This window comes from Bufo bufo, chromosome 5 (genome assembly GCF_905171765.1).
Source record: "Bufo bufo chromosome 5, aBufBuf1.1, whole genome shotgun sequence".
Classification (NCBI taxonomy): Eukaryota; Metazoa; Chordata; class Amphibia; order Anura; family Bufonidae; genus Bufo; species Bufo bufo.
The window spans coordinates 178,365,176-178,388,183 of NC_053393.1; the positions used below are offsets into that span (position 1 = coordinate 178,365,176).

General features: G+C 44.2%; 1 protein-coding gene across 2 annotated transcripts in view; it reads left to right on the top strand.

Annotated features, from left to right (window-relative positions):
• CEP192 (centrosomal protein 192) overlaps window positions 1–23,008 on the top strand; it is a 184,635-nt gene that overhangs the window by 12,610 nt on the left and 149,017 nt on the right. For both annotated transcript variants that reach the window (XM_040432242.1, XM_040432243.1), the window contains exons 4-7: window positions 13,673–13,776; window positions 13,878–13,918; window positions 14,035–14,176; window positions 14,688–14,821. In XM_040432242.1, the coding sequence (XP_040288176.1) occupies window positions 13,673–13,776; window positions 13,878–13,918; window positions 14,035–14,176; window positions 14,688–14,821 (421 nt within the window). The remainder of the gene's footprint in view (window positions 1–13,672; window positions 13,777–13,877; window positions 13,919–14,034; window positions 14,177–14,687; window positions 14,822–23,008) is intronic.

Sequence of the window (23,008 nt, forward strand, 5' to 3'; positions counted from 1 at the left end):
TCTACCAGTGTTTTATTAGATTATCACACAATAATGGGTATCGTAATACAAAATAGGGCTGCACGATATGGGAATTTTGTGCGATTGCGATTAGGGCCCTAAAAATTGCGATAACGATATGCGATGCGATATTTTAAGGGAATTGTGCTAGAGGTCTATTTGCTTGGATTTTCCCATATGAGCCGCTGACGCGGCTGGGTATGACGGTTATGGGGGATCTGTGCATGGGGCTGTTATGTGGGGGATCTGTGCATGGGGCTGTTATGTGGGGGATCTGTGGATGGCGCTGTTATGGGGTGGATCGGTGGATGGCGCTGTTATGGGGTGGATGGCGCTGTTATGGGGTGGATGGCGCTGTTATGGGGTGGATGGCGCTGTTATGGGGTGGATGGCGCTGTTATGGGGTGGATGGCACTGTTATGGGGTGGATGGCACTGTTATGGGGTGGATGGCACTGTTATGGGGTGGATGGCACTGTTATGGGGTGGATGGCACTGTTATAGGGCATGTGTGCTATGACACATAGGGCCATGAGGGGGACCAGCATAAGATGCTATGTGTGTCTTATGCTGGCCCCCCTCATGGCCCTAAGACACACATATAGCATCTTATGCTGGTCCCTCTCATGGCCCTATGTGTCCCCTCATGTGTCCTAAACTGCGCACATAACTCTCCTATTGATAAAATGGCCAGCCTCTGTAGTCACTTTCACTATGAATGCATGGTAGCGAGCCGGCCAGCGCGTGACTGACGTCACTGTCACGCTCCTCCCACTTAATTCAGGAAGCAGGAGCGTGACTAAGGGACGTCAGTCACGCGCCGGCCGGCTCGCTCGCTAGCTACCGCTCGCTGCAGTGCATTCATCGTTAAAGTAAGTACAGAGGCTGGCCATTTTATCAATAGGGGCCCCTTCATATATAATCGCGGCATTTTCGGGTCGGCCGAATCGCCATATCGCGTTTGCCGATTATCGCGATTCGATTATTTTTGCGATCTATCGTGCAGCCCTAATACAAAAGAAAAAATACTTCAAATATTAGGGAGGGAACTACGAGTGCTGTCATGTCTGACTCCTGGAAACATCATTTACGGTAAGACAAATTCTTACTTTCCAGGACGTCCTCCATGACAGCACTACATGGATTAGAAATACCAAATTAATCTAATAACTAGGGAGGGACCGCAGCCTGAAGAACTTTATGTCCGAACGTCTGGTCGTCATTCCCTGACACATTTAATCTGTAATGTTTACAAAAGGTATGGGAACTTGCCCAGGTGGCTGCCTTACATATCTGGTCAATAGAAGCGTTTGCGTGTTCAGCCCATGAAGCCGAGACTGCTCTAGTTGAATGAGCCCTAATATCTTGAGGACAGAGGAGTCCTTGGACCTGATAGGCCTCTTTAATCACTATTTTAATCCATCTGGCTAATGTCGTCTTAGAAGCTTTTTTGCCTTTATTGCGGCCTGAGAACTGAATAAACCGATTAGAATCTAATCTGAAAGTACTAGTAACGTCTAGGAGATGACGTCTAGAAGATGGAACGCCTTCTCCTTTTCGGTTTTCAAATCTGTGTAGAAGGTTGGTAGTACTATTTCCTGATTAAGGTGAAAGGAAGAAACCACTTTAGGTATAAAAGATGGGTCTAGTCTTAGTATGACTCTGTCTTCACAGATTGTAAGGTATGGCTCACGGATGGTAAGAGCTTGGATTTCCCCTAGTCTACGAGCTGATGTGATAGCTACTAGAAACATCATTTTCAAGGTTAAGTTTCTTAAACTGCTTTCATGTAAAGGTTCAAAGGGTGGCTTTATTAAGGCATTGAGAACTAGCGACAGATCCCAAGGTGGAACCGAGGACTTCAGTGTTGGTCTAATCTGTGTCGTTGCCTTTAAAAACCTGTTTACCCATCGATTTTCTGAAAGAGAGTAATTTAGGAACCAGCTTAAGGCTGCTATTTGAACCTTAAAGGGACACTGACGGGCCCAATAAGCATATTTAGCTATATATATATATATATATATATATATATATATATATATCTATATATATCTATCTCTGCACAGGTCTTCTAATGTGTATTAAAATGGTATAAGTATACCCCCTGTCCACCTTATAAATACAGTAAACTCATGTTTTATAACCTGATAGACTCGTCTTGTTTCTGCCCAAGGGGCGGCGTTTCAGCTTCACTTGCGCCCAGCCAGCCGCCCCCAACCGCCTTTTTGAAGCGCCACCCAGCTCATCAATATTCACTTCGCTGGGCGGCTTCTGCTGTCCCCGACGTTAGCAGATCCGGCGCATGCCCAATGCAAAGCTGAGGGCATCGGACTCCATTTCATCTTCAGGGCATGCGCCCGGCACCCTCACTGGCCGCAATAGTATTAACCCCTTCTGATGTGTTTGAGAGCAGCGCTCTGAAGCGCTGCTCTGAAGAGTGCCCGGCGCAGGCGCAGAACGCAGAGGCTGAAGCGGCCTCTAAGAAGCAGAGGGGACGCAGGCGCGATGTGATCCCGGCCAGTGAGGGTGCCGGGCGCATGCGCTAAAGATGAAATGGAGTACGATGCCCATAGCTTTGTATTGGGCATGCGCCGGATCTCATAACGTCGGGGACAGCAGAAGCCGCCTAGCGAAGTGAATGTTGATGAGCTGGGCAGCGCTTCAAAACGGCGGCTGGCTGGGCGCAAGTCAAGCTGAAACGCCGCCCTTTGGGCAGAAAGAAGACTATTCTATCAGGTTATAAAACATGAGTTTACTGTATTTATAAGGTGGACAGGGGGTATACTTATACCATTTTAATACACATTAGAAGACCTGTGCAGAGATGGGGAGATTTAACCAAGGCCCTTAACATCAGATTCAGATCCCAAGGAGGAGTTTTGAAATTCCTGGCAGGGAGACTCCTAGATATTGATTTACAAAACCTTATAATCCAAGGATGACACGCTAACCTGTAATCGAATAGAACACTGAGAGCGGCCACCTGGACCTTGATAGTACTTGGCGCTAGGCCTTTCTCCACACTTCTTTGAAGAAAATCCAAGATTTTACTTAACTGAAGAGGGTAGGATGTGCAAGGAGGAACTCCTAGAAACTTAAAAAAGGTAATCTAAGTTCTAGCATAGATATTAGTAGTTACCGGCTTCCTACTTAACAGCATGGTAGCACCCACCGATTCAGAAAGACCTCTATCTAGTAAAAGGCGCCATTCAAAAGCCACGCCGTCAAATGGAGCCTTTTCACAGGGGGGTGGACAATAGGACCTTGAAAAAGAAGATCTGGGATCTCCGGAAGGACCCAAGGACCTGTTACTGACATCACCCTCAGCCAATAGAACCACGCTCAATGTGGCCAGAAGGGAGCAATCCTGATGATTCTGGCTTTGTCTTCCCTGACCTTTTTGAGAACCCTCGGTATCAGCTGAAGTGGAGAGAAGGCATGCAATAGACCCTGACTCCAAGGCTGAACCAAAGCGTCTATTGCCTCTGGTTGATCCCTGGGAGACAGGGAGTAGAATCTTTTTACCTTCCTGTTCTCCCTGGTGGCAAAAAGATCTACTTGAGGCATCTCCCATAATCTGACAATCTTGCTGAAAACAGAAGGGTTCAGAGACCATTCCCTCTGATCCAGAGATAGACTGCTTAGAAAATCGGCCTTCCAATTGTCCAAACCTCTGATATGAAGGGCTGAGAGGGATAAAGCTACCCTCTCCACTAGGGAATAAATCTGAACCGCCAGGGACTGCAGGGACATGGACCGGGTACCACCCCGATGATTCAGATATGCTACGACCGAGGCATTGTCGGATAAAATTCTCACGTGTTGACTCTTGATCAGAGGGAGTAACTCCTGAAGGGCCAGAAAAACTGCCATAAGCTCTTTTTGATTTGAAGAACTGTCCAACATCCGGCAGTCCCACAATCCTTGAAGCAAGGTCTCTCCCACATGAGCCACCCACCCTACTGGGCTGACGTCTATGGTAACTATAAGGGGATCTTCGATCCTCCATGGGACTCCCTGCCCCAGGTTCTCTAGTGACAGCCACCACTTCAGTGTCTGACAAGTCTGTGCCGATATCACTATCCTGCTTTCCAGGTCCTCCTCCTATTTTTCCTGACCAGTTCCCCAAAATTTCTTCTTGGAGGGCTCTGTAATGGATCTGAGCCCATTAAACTGCAGGTATACAGGCAGTTAGAGTTCCCAGTACTGACATCCCCTTCCTTATGGACACACACGGATTGTTTATCAGGGTGTGAACCACTGACCTTATTTTCAGAATTTTTTCTGAGGTTAGGAAGGATCTCTGAGACACTGAATCAGTAAGATTCCCAGGAACTGTTTCTTTTCTGGAATCCGTCTCGACTTTTCTCTGTTCAGGATCCAGCCCAGGGTTGTCAAGATTTCTACCACCTGTTGGACCTGAAATAAGCATCTCTGGTAAGACAGTGTGACAATCAGAAAGTCGTCCAAGTATGGGACAAACAGGATATCTTTTCCCCTGATATGGGCTGCCATCTCTGAGACTAACTAACTTCGTAAAAATCCTTAGCGCCATCGAAATTCCGAAAGGTAATACCTGGAATTTAAAGTGCTTCATCTCCCCCTGGAACCTTAAGGCCACTCTTGAGATACTTCTGGTGCCCTGGAAAAATCTGAAGGTGATAGTAGGCATCTTTGATGTCTAACACTGCCATAAAACAGTCCTTGTAAAGAAGCTGAATTACCGTCTTTATAGTCTCCATTTTGAAGCGTTGGTATAACAGGTACTCGTTTAGAGACTTAAAGTTTATGATAGTCCTGTATTCTCCACTTGTTTTTTTTATACTAAAAACAGAGTAGAATAATATCCTGTGCCCCTTTCCTCTTCCGGACACTGAGTGCGCCTTTTTGAATGAGTTTTGAGACCTCCTTTTCTAAGGCAGTCTGAGCTGAATGATCTACTTGTGTCATTTTGAATCGTTGCGGAGGGAACTTTTTGAACTCTAGCTTGAATCCTTCTTCTAATGAACGCAGGATCCACACGCTGTTGGATATTCTGGACCAGGCTGGGAGAAAAGATTGTAATCTTCCTCCCACCCTGGCGTCATTGGGAGCTGTCTTTCTTACGGGGGTCCCTGGATTGATTTTTGAACAGGAGTCCTTTGGACCTGGAGAATTTCCATCTGTCAGTTCTATTTGCTGGACTCCTATTCCTATCCCTATTTCCTCTGCCTCTCTGGGGAAAAACAGTCCTGCTTACGAAAGGACGACTGAAAAGAAGACTGGAACCCCTTCTTTTTATCCCCTGCCTTCTCTAATATGTGGTCTAAGGAAGACCCAAACAAATATTTCCCCTCACAAGGGATACCACATTTTTTTTTAAAAATATTATTTATTTATTTTTTTTTTTTTTTGAGGCCACATCCCCTGACCAATTCTTGAACCAAATAGCCCTAAGGACAGAATTAGCCATGGATGAAGCCCTAGCAGACAACCTAACTGCATCCGCAGAGGCATCTGCCAAAAAATCAGCTGCTTTTCCAATAGCCTCGACTGATTCTAATAATTTATCTCTAGGAGTCTTATCCCGGATCTGCGCCTCCGACTGTTTAATCCACAATATTTGTGCCCTAGCCGTACAGGTAGAAGCTATATTAGGCTTGAAGGATTCACCTATGGATTCCCATGTTCTCTTTTTAAAAAGGTGTCAGCCTTCCTGTCCATCGGATCCTTAAGATTGCCCAAATCATCAAAGGGTAGGGATGACTTTCGAGACACTTTAGCTATGGGCACATCAATTTTGGGAGCCCTATCCCATAGGGAACATTTACCTTCCTCAAACGGATATTTCCTTTTGATTACTGATGGGATAAAGCTTCTTTTATCCGGATGTTTCCGCTCTCTATTCATCATGGCCCCTACATTCTTGTGGATAAAAAAGGTTCTTCGTTTCTTAGTCTGCAGGCCCCCAAACATGATATCCTGAATCAAGCAAAACTCCTTTGCATTCTCCAGATTCATAGTTGCCCTGACTGCCTTGATCTACCTCCTGAACCGGAAAAAAAGGGCCTACCACTGCATTCCTCATCTGAAGAGGATGCAACGGACTCCCTTTCACCACTTTCAAGTTCATCCTCTGAAGTAGATAGGTCAGAATTTTTAATTGAAAAAGATTCTCTATCTTTGGCGCTCTTTCGCCTGCAGTCTTTACTTGACATAAGACTTAACTCTTCTCTGATCATTTTCTTCATACATTTGACCATACTAGGGGATTCTTCCGCTATGGTACACTCAATACATCCTTTACATAGGGGCTTAGTGTATGAAGCATCTAGTTTAGTCTTACAGATACCACATTATTTATGACGTATCTTAGCGGTAGCTTTTCTGGGTTTCTCAGTTACACCCTGGAAATTTAAACAAACAAAACATCACGATCTCCAGAGAAAGAGGATAAATGTAGATCACTTACTTTTCTTCAGGCCCATACCCATTCCTACCATAGGTGCAGGGGTGACTGGGTCCTTAGGGTTTTCTCCAGAACTCTCCATGCTGGAAATATCCCTCTAGCCCTGGATCTGGAAGACCCCAGCAAAGATCACAGGGGAGACTGGCTGGATAGTGGCTTTATTCTTCGAGACTGCACAGGAACGCCAGGCAGAAGCTGTGTGCTGCTCTGGACGCTCTGCGCTCCGTCCCTTTTTTAAACTTGCGGCCTCTTCCCTAAGCTCCGCCCCTTCCTGCGTCCTGGATCTTCACTTCCTGGTTGTATCTTCTGTCCTGCGCCGTTGCCCGCGCCGCACATGTCCTCGGGATGGCCTCCTATTCAGGTACAGAGCGGGGAGGGTTTGAAGGGAGAGTAGAGAGGGCTTCTATACCCGGTGTCCAGCCATCCTTCTCCCTCCGCGGGGTCACCCGGCGCACACCTTCTCCAGCCAGCCTGCAATGCCAAAAGGGAGAAACTACTCCCCACCGAAAATAACAAACACCTGTAGGTTGTCCCCCCTAGGACAGGAAACCACTGAGGAGGGGCGTCTGTGAAGATCTATACCTGTGGGTTTCCTGTCCTGGGAGGTGGATCCCTCTCTCCTGGTGCTGTCATAGGACGAAGGGATAATACGCCTTCTGGAGTGGCCCAGTCAGAGTCCTGACCTCAACCTGATTTGAGATGCTGTGGCATGACCTCAAGAAAGCGATTCACACCAGATATCCCAAGAATATTGCTGAACTGAAACAGTTCTGTAAAGAGTCAAGAATTACTCCTGACCGTTGTGCACATCTGATCTGCAACTACAGGAAACGTTTGGTTGAAGTTATTGCTGCCAAAAGAGGTTCAACCAGTTATTAAATCCAAGGGTTCACATACTTTTCCACTTCCACTGAATGTTTACATGGTGTGTTTATTAAAAACATGGTAACATTTAATTCTTTGTGTGTTATTAGTTTAAGCAGACTGTGATTGTCTATTGTTGTGACTTAGATGAAGATCAGATCACATTTATGACCAATTTGTGCAGAAATCCATATCATTCCAAAGGGTTCACATACTTTTCTTGCCAGGAGCCCCCTCACCATTTTTTATTTATTTTTTTCTCCCCTGTATCGGAGGGCCCGCAGTTCCTCTCCGCCGACGGTGCTCCTTTACCGGCTGCGACATTAATCGAGGCCCTGGCTTTTTCTTCGCCTAGGCTTCTTCCTTCCCGCCCCTCCCCTCTTCTCTTGGGAGGGGGTCTTTTTCCCCCTCCTATCCCAATTTAGGGTAGACTTTTGCTGTGGGCAGAGTTTTTCGCCTACTTATTGCTTTTATTCTGGGCCTCAATCTTGTCAGCACTCCTCAGGGACGCTCTCCAGATATCCCTGCAGCCTTCCTGGCACACTCCTGCGACTGCTGCAGCTCTTTTTATTTTTTACAGGCTCCCAACCAGTCCTCATGTCCTCTATCAGAGAAGAACCACACAATAAATATGTATGACCCTATCCAGGAAGTGTTTCTTTAAAGCCTGTTTAGGCTAAGGGCTCTTTCACACTTGCGTTCTTTTCTTCCGGCATAGAGTTCCGTCGTCGGGGCTCTATGCCGGAAGAATCCGGATCAGTTTTATCCTAATGCATTCTGAATGGAGAGAAATCCGTTCAGGATGTCTTCAGTTCCGGAACGGAACGTTTTTGGGCCGGAGAAAATACCGCAGCATGCTGCGCTTTTTGCTCCGGCCAAAAATCCTGAACACTTGCCGCAAGGCCGGATCCGGAATTAATGCCCATTGAAAGGCATTAATCCGGATCCGGCCTTAAGCTAAACGTCGTTTCGGCGCATTGCAGGATCCGACGTTTAGCTTTTTCTGAATGGTTACCATGGCTGCCGGGACGCTAAAGTCCTGGCAGCCATGGTAAAGTGTAGTGGGGAGCGGGGGGAAGTATACTTACTGTCCGTGCGGCTCCCCGGGCACTCCAGAGTGACGTCAGGGCGCCCCACGCTCATGGATGACGTGTCGCATGGATCACGTCATCCATGCGCATGGGGCGCTCTGACGTCATTCTGGAGCGCCCCGGGAGCCGCACGGACGGTAAGTATACTGCTCCCCCGCTCCCCACTACTACTATGGCAGCCAGGACTTTAATAGCATCCTGGGTGCCATAGTAACACTGAACGCATTTTGAAGACGGATCCGTCTTCAAATGCTTTCAGTTCACTTGCGTTTTTCCGGATCCGGCGTGTAATTCCGGCAAATGGAGTACACGCCGGATCCGGACAACGCAAGTGTGAAAGGGCCCTTATACCCTCACTTGTCCCGGATATTAAAACTTTTACGATCTTCACTTAAAAGTACTCCTAAGTATAAGTGAATGTGAGCTATAAAGAAAGGGTTAAAACTAACTAATGCTCTGTCAGTTCTGCAAAAAGTTCCCTGTAATTGTAATGTCGGCCGGGGGAGCACTCCCCACGCTGACACACACTTGAACGCTGTATTCACTTATTAGTGCAATACTATCCTATATGGTACTATGGCTGGTTCTATGTGGGAACCAATGTTCACTCTTGTGTATACTCCACTAGTATTATGTTGCACTCATTACCAGAACTACTACAAGCATCAGAATTTAAAACTCTAAACTGTCCCCCGACATGTTTCGCCAGCTAATCTGGCTTCATCAGGGGTAACGGACAGACTTGAGGGAAGACGCTGCCCCTGAATCTTATAAAGGCTATCTCCACCTTAACAGCAGGCGGGAGAGCCAATGGTTGCAGGGAAAAGGAAGGTATGGGTATGATGAGAACAGCCCTGCCAATAGGCAGACGATGGGTAACCGTGACTCGTAACACTGTCATCCGGGAGGAGGGTGTGTTCTCATGTGTCGGCTGCGTGCCCGAAACCTGCGCCGGGACTTACCTTCTACAAGCACTAGTTCGCTGAAATGCGACTGCGCAGGAACTTGAATTAATTTTAAGACTGTCTTCTGGCTCCCGTGCGCATGCGCCAATGACAGAGCATTAGTTAGTTTTAACCCTTTCTTTATAGCTCACATTCACTTATACTTAGGAGTACTTTTAAATGGAGATAGTAAAAGTTAAGTTTTAATATCCAGGACAAGTGAGTTTATTAGCCTAAACAGGCTTCATTTTTTGGTGATCTATCAGAGAAGAATCCCATCCCCAGCCTCCCCTCGGGGTCGCCATGTTTTATTCATGCGCCCGTTGTAATAAAAAGTTGCCATGCGGTCAACCTGAGCCTGTTTGTGACCAGTGCCTGCCGTTCAGACACCAGGTCTTGCAAACGACCTCGGGTTGTCACAACTATGTCCCGCTCATCCACGGGTCACTCCCAGGACATGTCTGTGGCTGGTGACAAATCCTCCCCTGCTACACCTTCTGCTGCCTCGGGGACACCTCTGACTCTGATTCCAGATCGGAGCAGAGCACAACACTGTCTGCGGCCATGCAGGATCTCATCGGGGCAGTTAGGGATGCTCTCCACATGCAGGAAGACCCCCTCCTCTTCGGTTCAGGAATCCATATCTTTCCGACGCCCCGCTTTGGTTTTCCCTAACCATGCAGATCTGGACGCACTCCTGGCCAAGGAGTGGCGTCATCCGGATAGGCATCTTCAGCCCGCCAAGAGCTCGGACGTCCTCTTTCCCTTTTCCGAGGAATCCATTAGTATGTGGGCTGGCCCTCAGGTAGACCCACAAGTGGCCCAACTTGCTAAGGCTACCACCCTTCCTTTGGCCGACGCAGCCTCCTTGTCTGATCTGTTAGACAATGAGTCTATCTTCTTGTCCAAGTCTGCATTTGTCGCACTGGGTTCCGCTATCCGTCCCACCTTTGCTGTGTTATGGGTGGCTACGGTCTGTGTGGTATGGGCCAAACAGCTTGTTCGGTCCTTATCCCTGGATTCTATTCAGGGGGAGCACCATCTCCTAGCTTCTCATCTTCTCCAGGCATCCCGGTACCTTTTTGTGATGCCTTCTTGGAATTGGCACGCTGCTCTGGCAGGGAGTCTGCCAGCTCTGTGGCCATCCGCTGCACTGTTTTGGCTTCGTGCCTGGGCCGCGGATGCCGCCTTCAAAAAGGTGTTAATATCTCTAATATCACCCTTTCCTGGATGGTAGGCTTTTAGGGAAAAGCTTGGAGGTGCTTATCTGAGGCCAGCTGGGCCTCTAGTGGCAGCTGGGCATATACCCATGGTGCTGTGTCCCCCAATGCAAGGATTTTATGGTAAGTAAAAAAAAATCCAGTTTTCTCTCCACTACTTGGACACGATGGGGGTCATTTATCAGAACTGATTTGAAGGCTAACGGTCTTAGTTGCCCATAGCAACTAATCAGATTCCACATTAACAAAATTGCTTTATGGCACGCCCATAGGCCATAGCCACAATGGTCAGGAGGGGATTTCATTGACTTCTATGGTAGAGTTTTAGGCATGCTCTGTGACCTGTGCAGAGATCATTGTACAATGAAGGAATCGATAAGATTTCACAGTAACCTAGGAATGGTGGGCCCTGTCTTATCCATCATTCTAATCCTGCCTGTAATGATATCAATCTGTATATAGATAAGCGGGTGTCTGCAGTAAAGTGATCTGTACAGACCAAGAAGTGGAGCCTATTAGATTTAGTAGCCAGTGTGAAAACTGCAGAAATTTATAGTTTGTTATTGTCATGGAAAACTAAAATAACATCGCAAATTCTTTAAAAATGTTAAACATAAAATCTTGATTTAAACAAGGTCATTTTCTGTTGACTCGTTCCCTTTTAAGATATATATTTGATATGGAAGGGGCTGGGGTGGTAACATTCTGTGGCATGGTGATCCACCTCTAGTCAGTGCTGCCAGTCAAGACTCCTACATTACAGTTGAAGACACACAAAATGGTAATGACTGTAGGGGATCTGAGGCACCGGCCTGTACCTAGTAGTGTACTGAAAACAATCCCACAGTTTTTGCTTGGTTCTTGATGGAAGGATTTGCATGAAGGGATCCCTCAAAGTGATGAGGGCTTGAAACTTTAGTGTTCCGCATGCACTGGATTAACGCTACTCTTCAAAAGTAACTAATGTTAATTTTTGTAGAAAAAGCTTAAGGAAGGGAGAATTGCATCTAGGGCTTAATTTTTTCAGACATGCAAATGTAGATATCCACCACATAAGGTTATTACGGTGTGGAGCAATATAAGATTTATGAGCAATCCTAATTGCTATATCCCAATACGCCTGGATGTAGTGATGTGCTTTATAAAGAGGCACCTATATCTTTTGGTAGATGAAGCTGGGATTGTAACCAAGTCACCATGCTTTGTGTCTGCTTGGAATAGACCAAAGGGTCCTAATAAAGTTATATAGTATTGGGAAATTTGACCCGTTTTCTTGGTTTTTGTTGTGAGCATGAGATATATCACAAGGTCTTCCCTCTCCTGGGGGTTGATATGTCAGATAATTTTATGGTTGTAACTGGATGCTTGCAAGTAGTAGAACAGCATGTTAAAGGAAAGGGAAAACTTCAAAATGCCTTCTGAGAATAATAGTGTCTGAGTGTAGGAAGGAGTTATTACATCGCGAATACATCTTATTCCATTGCGTTGGCTTTGGTGAAAACTTGGGTTACCCACAAAAGGTAGTTAAGGAAGAGGATTCCTCTCTAATCCCACAGTACACTTAGTAGGTTTGCTACGGTATAATCTGAGCTCCTGAAAATTTAAGCCACCATTGAGTTTAGTTGATACACTTCATCTTTAGGGCCTACATAAAGTCGTTTCGGGAAGGCAGCCATTTTCATTAGTTCTCCCCTATCTGAGAAGGAAAGGGTAAAACTGTTCCAGGGTTGTATTGGGGTGGTAAGTTGTTAAAGGTGGTGCTTAAAGGGAACCTGTCACCGGGATTTGATGTATAGAGCGGAGGACATGGGTTGCTAGATGGCCGCTAGCACATCCGCAATACCCAGTCCCCATAGCTCTGTGTGCTTTTGTGTAAAAAAAAAAAAATTTGAAACATGCAAATTAACCTGAGATGAGTCCTGTCCCTGACTCATCTCACGTACAGGACTCATCTCAGAGTAATTTGCATATGTATCAAATCGTTTTTTTTACACAATAAAAGCACACAGAGCTATGGGGACTGGATATTGCAGATGTGCTAGCGGCCATCTAGCAACCCATGTCCTCAGCTCTATACACAAAATCCCAGTGACAGGTTCCCTTTAATGTAAAATTTTTAGTGATCAATAACCCCCAGATATTTGGGAGAGGTAGTCACCCATTTCACAGGGTAATTAGGACTGACATTCCTCTCAGGAGCATCGCCTACGATTTGTCTAGATTTAGTGAGAAACCTGAATAAATGCTGTATGTGGTGATTAGTTTTATTTGCTTTTCTAATACCTTTTTGTTAGCAGTCTTCTGCCATATCCCGTTGGTCGAAACGCTATCTATCTTGCCATCCTCCTAACTCTAGATCTGTTCTACTACCCCGAATTGGATCATAATGAATCTTGCCTACCAAACATGGACAGCCATCCTAATTTCCTTCAGGAAACCTTCAAGGCCCCCAATCTGCCACGAGTATCTGCTTTTAGGTACCATTATGTAAATTTAGGTGGCGTTACTCTAAGTTCAATATCTTCTTTGGTGTGCAAAGCTAATATAAACGTTCTCCGTTTTCAGAAGAAAAGGGCTGGGCTCAGTTGACACTTCAGTTATTTGCTCAGTTATTTCCATCTGTTATTGTGAGCCAAAGTTAGGTGCTGGTCAAAAACACAGAACAGGTGAATATCTTTTCACTGTCCCTGATCTCTTTGTAGGTTTCACTACTGGTTTTGATCCACAATAACTGAGCTCATCCTTACCGTATGTTGTAAGGCATGTGTTCTGTCATGGCGCATATATAAAGCTAGTTGGTTCCTAACCTCGATTAGAGGGGACCTCAGGGCACAACTAATACTGTAGGAGAGTCAGTCAGTGTAGTCACCAGAATCGGGGACCGAATAAAACAAAACAAAAGTACCTGGGGAAGCAATGGTAACATTAGCGGTCCTCTATATAAACATTGTGTTGACTGTTGTCGTCATTTATCTGAGATGGTGAAGTGGTGATTGAATGTTGGGTCTGATCATCGAAACTGAATGTGTGAATTATGCCTCTAGTCTTAATTTCCTCTGCATATTATGTTGCATGTTGAGAAATTAATCTTTTCCATTTTCGATAGAGGAGACTTGAATGCGTTTATTGAGGCCAGCAATATTAAAACTCAGAAAGCTGAACTGACAGATCATAAATTTCAAGAAGATCCACTTTACAGTCAAAGAAATGGTATGTAAAGCTCTTGTTTCTATGCATGTAGTGTGTATGCATGTATGAGTGTGGTTCTGACTTTTGTCCCTTTAATTATTATTTTTTTTTTTCCTTTTTAGATTTTTTACGTGATCTGCTTTCACAAAACAAAAAAGATACGGTAAATATATTCACTGTGTGCCCACACTTCTCTACAGCCTGTACATTTTCCACACATGTCAGTGTCTGATTTTCCCATTACGTTGGTAACTAGTGTTCAGTTTAATCTACTTTCAGGTTTTCACTGGATCAAGTTTATTTAAAGGTACAGAGAGAGAAAAGCAAAGATTACCAGATGTGGAGTTAAGTTCATCTGCAGCAAGTTTCTTAGAAGATGAAAAATTAGTATCTATTGCAAGCTTGGATGGCAGCTCATCAGGTAATTGTAGTAGTATTAGTATTATTAATTTTATTTTTATTGTTTTTGTTTTTATTTATTATTTATTTATTATGGTTTATTTTTTCATTTATTTTTTCCCCTTCTTGCTGACCATTGATTTGATTGTACTCTGTTCTACGAGAAATGGTAATTATGCGATCCTACTCCCGTTGCTATAAGGCTACTTCCACATCTGTTACGGTATTCCAGTAGTATGTAATGGCAGAAGAAACCCCATGGATCCCATTAAAGCGAATGGGGCTTTATTCGTCCAGCTATGCTGGATGTAGCAATTATGGTAATCTGATTCTCCACCAGAGCAGACTACTGGATACCATAACAGATGTGGACGTAGCCTTAGACTGCTGAGTCATGATAGCATATTGCACACGGGATCGCATCATTATCTGTTGTAGAGCAGAGTTACCATTTTTTAACATTGAAATGCATACCTGTAGACCCATCCTTGTGATCATGCATATGCAGGAACTGACTTATCTGATTTTAACAGATGAGCTGGATGATGAAGAATTTTTTGATGATGAACAGTTAGAGGCCTACTTTAAAAGGCTCATGCCACCAGGAATGCAACGTGGCGCTATTGAGGGGCAAGAAATTCAAGATACAAAGAGATCTTCCTACATGGTAAGACAATGTTGTTGTGGGGGATAAAATATCAATCTCTTGTATAGTGAATACTTAAAAAATACAAACCAACAAGAAACACAGTACCACTGTAAAATGTGCTTTTTAGGGGTTAAATTCACATCAGTTGACTTGTAAAGTTCTAAAGGTCTCTGCTTTTAACCCCTTCAAGACCAAGCTAGTTTTTACCTTCAGGACCAGGCTTTTTTTTTTAGCAAATGTGACATGTACTAACTTTAAATGCTTTTACTTATCCAGGCCATTATGAGGTTGTTTACTCGTCACATATTGTACTTCATGACCGTGGTAAAATTGAGTAAAAAAAAATCTTTTTTATTTATAAAAAAAATACAAAATTTACCTAAAATTTTAAAAAATTTGCAAGTTTCCAAATTTTCAGTTTCTCTACTTTTATAATACAGTAATACCTCCAAAAAAGTGACCCCATTTTAGAAACTACACTTCTCAAGGTATTCAAAACTGATTTTACAAACTGTTAACCCTTAGGGTGTTCCAAAAGAATTAATGGAAAATAGAGAAAATTTCAAAATTTCGCCTTTTTGACAGATTTTCCATTTTAATAATTTTACAAAGCAAGGGTTATGGCTCTGATTCTGTAGTTTACGGAAACACCCCATATGTGGTCGTAAACTGCTGTACGGGCACAGCAGGAAAGGAGTGCCATACGGTTTTTGGACGGCCGATTTTGCTGGACTTGTTTTTTGACACCATGTCCCATTTGAAGCCACCATGATGCACCCCTGGAGTAGAAACTCCAAAAAAGTGACCCCATTTTAGAAACTACGGGATAGGGTGGCAGTTTTGTTGGTACTATTTTAGGGTACATATGATTTTTGGTTGCTCTATTACACTTTTTGTGAGGCAAGGTAACAAGAAATAGCTGTTTAGGCACCATTTTAATTTTTTGTTATATACAACATTCATCTGACAGGTTAGATCATGTGATATTTTTATAGAGCAGGTTGTCACGGATGCGACAATACCAAATATGGCTACTTTTTTTTGTTTGATTTACATAAAGCTTTTTTTTTTTTTTTTTTTTAAATGATTGTTTAGTGTCTCCACATTCTGAAAGCTATCGTTTTTATTTATTTTTTGGGCGAGTGTCTTGTGTAGGGGATAATTTTTTTTTCAGGATGAGATGACTGGCACAATTTTGGGGTGCATATGACTTTTTGATCGCTTGCTATTACACTTTTTGTGATGTTTAAAACAAAAAGAATGCTGTTTTAGTGTCTCCATATTCTGAGCCAGTCATTTTATTTTTTGGGTGATTGTCTTAGGTAGGGACTCGTTTTTTTTGTGGGATGAGGTGACTGTTAGGTACTATTTTGGTGGGCATTTTGATCACTTGCTGTTGTACTTCTAGTGATGTAAGGTGACAAATAGTTTAGCACAGTTTTTTTTATTTTTTACGTTGTTCATCTGAGGGGGTTAGGTCATGTGATATGTTTATAGAGCTGGTCGATACCGACGCGGCGATACCTACTATTTCAATATTTTTTATTTATTTTTTGTCCCACTTTTGGGTCTTCAACTTTTGGGGGTCTAATCCTCTTTACAATGTATTCCAATACTTCTGTATTGGAATGCATTGGCTGTATGAGTAATAGTGTGTATTACTCGTACAGCTTCCTGCCTGTGAGATTCAGGGGGCTGGATCTCACAGGCTCTTGACAGGAAGGCAGCCCCAATGCCTAAGGAAGGCATTGCGCTGTCTTCCCTGCTATCGGGTCCCCGTCACAGCAGCCCGGCGACCCGATAGCCACTGCACTCGCCCCCCGAACCACCCGGAAACTCCGCAAACCGCAGGTCTGAATTGACCTGTGGTTTGCGGCGATCGCCGATACGGGGGGTGGTGACAGGACCCCCCTCGCATTGTCCCAGGGTGCCTGCCGATTGATTTCAGCAGGCACCCAGTTCCCATCACTGCGCGGCATGTGTATCGGAAATACACATGACGTACCGGTACGTCATATGTCCCTAAGAGGTTAAAGGAAAATGGAGCTGAAATTTCTGAATTTCACTTTTTTGGCAAATTTTTCTAATTTAATCATTTTTTTTCCAGTAACAAAGCAAAAGGTTAACAGCCAAACAAAACTCAATATTTATTACACTGATTCTGTAGTTTAAAGAAACACTGCTGTACGGGCACAAAGCAGGGCGCAGAAGGAAAGGAATGCCATATGGTTTTTGGAGAGCCATGTCACATTTGAAGACCCCCTGATGCACCCCTATAGTAGAAAATTACCTCATTTTGGAAACTACGGGATAAGGTGACAGTTATGTTGGTTCTATTTTAGGGTACATATGATTTTTGGTTGCTCTATTACACTTTTTGTGAGGCAGGGTAACAAAAAAAATAGCTGTTTTGCCACAGTTTTTTTATTTTGTTATCTACAATGTTCATCTGACAGGTTAGATCATGCGGTATTTTTATACAGCAGATTATGGACGCGACAATACCAAATATGACAAATTTTTTTTTGTTTCAGTTTTACGTAATAAAGCATTTTTTAAAATTTTTTTTTTTTTTTTTTTACGGTCTCCATATTCTGAAAGCCATAGTTTTATTTATTTTTTGGGGCGACTGTCGTATGTACGGTATCGTTTTTTGCGGGATGAGATGACTGTTGTATTGGTACAATTTTGGAGTGTATATGACTTTTTGATCGCTTGGTATTAAACTTTTTGTGATGTAAGGTGACAAAATGCCTTTTTATTCTTTGTTTTCAGATTTTCATACAAATGCATGATGACTGGTGTTACAAAAAAGAACTACAACAATCATCACATATTGTATATAAGATCAGCTATATAAACAAACCAGGATATAATCCACAAATATGGTCTTCTCTATTCACAGTGAGAATTCACAGTGAGATGCATAGCAGTGGAGTATCAAAAATAGCAACTAAACAAAATAAAATGGGGGGGGGGGGGGGGGCGGGTATAAAGAAAAGAAAGAGGTCAAAGGCACGTGGGAAGAAGTTGCGGGGGGGGGGGGGGGGGGGGATGGTTAGACTGTGCTTTGAATCCCACTGCCAGTGGTGCCTGCGATCGACCCACCCTGCGTTTTAGTTTAAGCCCTGCTGTCTTCCAAAGACTTCAAAGGTTGCCATATTTTTAGAATTCTATTGTGGCTCCTATTGATCCAGCTTGTCATTTCTTCAAATTGGCATATCTGTTTCACTTTCGCATTTCCATTCTTGTACTGAGGGTGGGCCAGTGTAGCGGTATGATGGCTTTGGCAGCTGAGATAAGGTGCGTTACTAGGTTTCGCTTTGATGGGAGGTAATGGCTGGCTGGTTTGGAAAGGACATCCATTTCTATTGTGATCTTGAAGTCGGGAGCTGTTACACTTTTTTATATTTTATTTTTTATCCTGCATTTATCCCCTCCCAGTATGATGTAATTAAGGGGCATGTCCACCAAATGTGGGATAGCGAGCCTACTCCTCCACATCTCCAGCACCGCTGGTCAGGAGATAGCCCTGTTTTAAAGAGGAACTAGGTGGTTCTGTACTACCTGGAGAGCAATTTGAAATGGTTTACCTGGAGTCGTACACATGATGAGAAACCATGCAAGGATTCCAGGAGTTTTTTTTGGTTTCCAGTTCTGTAAGAACTATATTTAGCGCTTTCCCATTCTCGTAGGTATGATGGTTTTTGTGTCTCGCCCCAACCTCCCACCGAGGGGTAGAGCGCTAAGATTTTCCTTTGTTTGGGTAGTGGTGATGGTTCTAGCTTCTCGAAGTCTGTCAGAGGTCTCCGAAAAGTATATCGCTCTTTCACATCACCGCACACAGCTCTAACATGTGTTCTTATTAGGAAGAAACCTGAGGATTGTTTTATTTGATTGGGTATCTTGTCTATTTTTGGGGATTCTATATCAGGAGTTAATTCACCAACTCTGGCGAGTGATGAGGATGCCCAGACCTCAGGTATGTTATCTCCGGTGTGCACTAATAGATCTGGGATGAGACTTGCCACCATAAGGGGGGATGGAACAGGGGCCAGGTCTTTGCTCAACTCTCCAGGTCTCTCGTATCCCCTTCAATATGGGGTCTAAGTCTTTGCTTTTGTTTGTATTTGTCTGGCAGCCATAAGTTGCTTTGGAGTGATGAACCTACGCTGTGTTCGCATAGTCTGATTTTGTCTTTTGGGGTCTACTAACTCTAGCCATCTATTCAGTTGTATTGCTTGGTAATATCTGGCTGTGTCTGGGACTCCCAGACCTCCCTTTTCCTTATGCCTAGCCAGGATATTGTGAGATTCAGGGTCTCCTTCCATTCCACAGAAACCTGGAGAACATCCTCCTGTTATCAAGGAAGAATTTTTTTTTTTGGGCAAATGTATTTGTGTCATTTGTAATAACGATAGGATCTTGGGTAAGACATATGCTTTGGGCTACATGCACACGACCATATGTGTTTTGAGGTCCATCTGCGGATCAATCGTAGTAATGCCTATCCTTGTCCGCAAACTAGAAAAAAATAGGACATGCACTATTTATTTTTTTGCAGGGCAACGGAACGGACATACTGTTTGCGTTTTTTGCGGACCCATTGAAATGAATGGGTCCGTACCCTATCCGCAAAAAAAAAAACACGAAACTGACACGGAAACAAAATACGGTTGTGTGCATGAGGCCTTAAGGACATTCTTTCTTCCCATCCACGACAGGGAGGGCAAGTTATATTTCTGCAGCAGTTGTGTAATGTCTCTTTGAAGGGGTATATAGTTGCATTTGTATAGGTCCTCTAGGTCCCTTGGTATCTGTATTCCTAGGTATTTTATGGGCCCCTTAGTCCAATGGAAAGAGAAAAAATGCCTTTTTTGTACTTTTTATTTTATTATTATTATTATTATTATTATTATTAATAAAACACTTTTTTTTTCGCTTTATTTTACTTTTTTTAATAATTTTCCCACTGTGGTACTTCATCTTTTCAGGGTTTGATCCCTGTTTCAATTCAGCGTCTCCTGGGCTTCCGTAGGCTGGCAGCTCTGATGCCTGTGTAAGGTATCGGGGCTGCCATGGCAACCATCGACTCCTTGCCAGCGCAGCGCGGGGGGGCATGGAGTCGGAGCGAGTCCCCTCCCTCTGTATACCCCGCATTTGCCATGGTCAGCGCTGACACCGCCACATGTTAAAGGGTTAATCTGCCGGCATCACCACAGGGGCCTGGCTTATCAGTAACAGCCGGGCCCGTGCTGTGAATCAGTCGGGTGCAGCTCCTGCACCCGCTCGATCCCATCACGTACATGCATGTGGGGATGAGGCAAGGAGCCACATTCGCTCACGTACATGTACGTGAGGATGCGGGAAGGGGTTAAAATAAAGGGGATGCCCCATGAAAAATATATATAGATTAATCCAGCCCATCCACAAAACATTTTTTGGATTTACACACATTAAAAGAAAAATGCCTATATCCTAAGATTTTTCTGGGAGGTGTTAGAATAGCACAACTTGCTGTTTCCAGCAGTTCGTAGTTCTAATGTGATGGAAAAATGAATCCAGCCAGCAAAGGAATCAATATGGTCAATCACAGTACATTTAGTAAGTTGCTTGTATTAACTTTCTCTACATGATAAATGCAACTTACTGAAGCGAGAGAACCCCTTTTTAAGCCTCATTCACACATCCGTGTTTTTTTTTTTGTAAATTCTTTATTTAGGATTTTTCAATTTTTCAATAATTCAAAGTATGACGAGTCATGAGGCATATATAGAACATAGCCCAATAAACAGAGCAAAAATACAATAGGTGACAATCGGCAAGGCAAATAAGTATAGTGCCCTAAGGGGGCACCCCACATTAGAATGTGGAACAATATTGAAGAAACTGAAACATATACTGACGACTTAAGGAAAAGAAGACAAGGAAAGAAAGGAAAATAATACAAAAAAAAAAGGGGGGGGAAGGAGGATAAGGGGTAGAAAGCATAAAACCTCACTCTCACTCAGGTGTTAAGAGCGCTCTGCATTCTGCGGAGTCATGGAAGGTCATCCAATGACTCCAGGTTTTAGTGAACCTCTTTTCAGTGTGTCTCAGTGAAGAGGTGAGATCTTCCATTCTCATGATCTCCTGGATTTTGTTGATCCACATTGTTACAGAGGGAGCAGATGGTTACCTCCATAAGCACGGGATGCAAGCTCTTGCTGCATTTACCAAATGCCTTATCACAGATTTGTTATAGGAGGAAAGAGGAATCTCGCACTGGAGCAGGAAAAAAAGCAGGCGTCTTAGGGAGGGTATAAGAGGTGAACTTAGACGTAATCACCCACACAGAATCCCAAAAACTCGTAAGCTGAGGACAGGACCAGAATGTGTGTAATATAGTGCCTCTTTCGGAACCGCATCGCCAACATAAAGGCGAGATTGATGGGAAAATGGAGTTAAGTCTAGTAGGGACCCTATACCAACGGGACATAAGTTTAAATCCAGCTTCTTGAACATTGCTGGCAATAGATGTTTTGTGAATGCATTCATATAGTCTCAACCGTTGATCCGGGGAAAGTGTGATATCCAGGTCAGTTTCCCATTGGGAGACAAAGTTGGGAGGGGGCTGGTCAGGAGGAGTGAGTAGCAGGTTGTATGTTCGGGAGAGGGTACGTCTCGTCACTCCAGATTGGTCACAAAGAGACTCAAATTCTGTCTTGACCCGAATATATGTAGTCGCCGGAGGGAGTGTGGCCATGAAATGTTTAAGTTGTCGAGACTGCCATGGGTTGATGGAAGGGGTTTCAGCCCACACATCCGTGTTTTGGTCAGTGATTTCTATCAGCGATTGTGAGCCAAAACCAGGATAGGAGCCTCAACAGACATGCAACTTCAGAAGTAATTGGGTTGCCAAACCAGAGAGCCCTCCGCAGGGCTGGTGCAAGGATTTTTGCCACCCTAGGCAAAAGCTAATTTTGCCGCCCCTTGACTCCGCTCATTGACCACACCCTTTTTTCAGCCACCTATTGCATGCAACATTTAACTATGGTCGTGTACCCTGTGCCAGTCTATCGTTATGTACCCTGTGCCAGTCTGACTATGGTCGTGTGTGTGTGTGTGTGTGTGTGTGTGTGTGTATATGTATATATGTGTATATATATATATATATATATATATATATAATATCCAGCCATTGTCTGCCACCTAGTACCATCCCAGTGATGCCAATCACTCTGCGCTGTTCAGCAGGTTGGCACACCAAACACTAGCAGTGCCACATATTCACTGCCAGGCGCCATTCAGCCACTGTCTGAAATCCTGTGCCACCAGGGCAACATAAATCAGTATGCTGCCTTGTGCCCTCTGCCAGTCTGGCACTGTCCCGCACCCTGTACCATTCATAGCCCTTTAGACAGTCTGTGCCACCTATTAGGCTCCATGTGCCACTGCTGGGCACCCTGTGCCAGTCAGAATCTATGGCCCCTAGTCAAGCAGCAGGTGTGCCCTGACCCCTATACACAAGTGTGTGCCACCCTGCTACCAGTCACTGTCCTGCAGCCTCTGACACCCTAGTGCAGGTTGTCAGAGTGCGGTTGCCAGGGGGTGCTCACCAGGTTCTGCTCCTCGCTGTGCTCCAGGTCCACATTGCCTTGGCTCTTGCCAAGATCATGTGTCTTTGGCGCGTGATCCCGCGAGACCCACCTCTGGAGGTCACTGGTCTCGCGGGATTGCGCGCCCGAAGTCAGGGCCGGTGCAAGGATTTTTGTCAACAGAAGCAAATGTACATTTTACGCCTTCCCCCCCCCCCATCATTTCACATTTCTGCCCCTCATGATTCATGTCCATTTCTTGCCCCCCCCCCCATGTGCTAATATCATAGTGCCATCCTCTCCCCCTGCCCCCTAATGTTCCAGTATCAAGTGACTCTCTCCTCCCCCCTCCATGTGCCAGTATCATGGCGCCAATAGCCCCCCCCCCTCCCCCGTGGCAGTAAAGTAACAGTCCGGTATTTAAAAAAAAAAAAAAATCACTTTCAGAAAAGTTTCTCCTGGGATTCTAACTCGCAACCTTTCACATCAGAGGCAATGCATTTACCCTCACAGCTATGAGAGCTGTATAGACTGTTACTTAAAAAAAAAAAAAAAATATATATATATATATATATATATGACTTCTACTGTAGATAACTTTGATACTTAGTGTACATCCATACACATG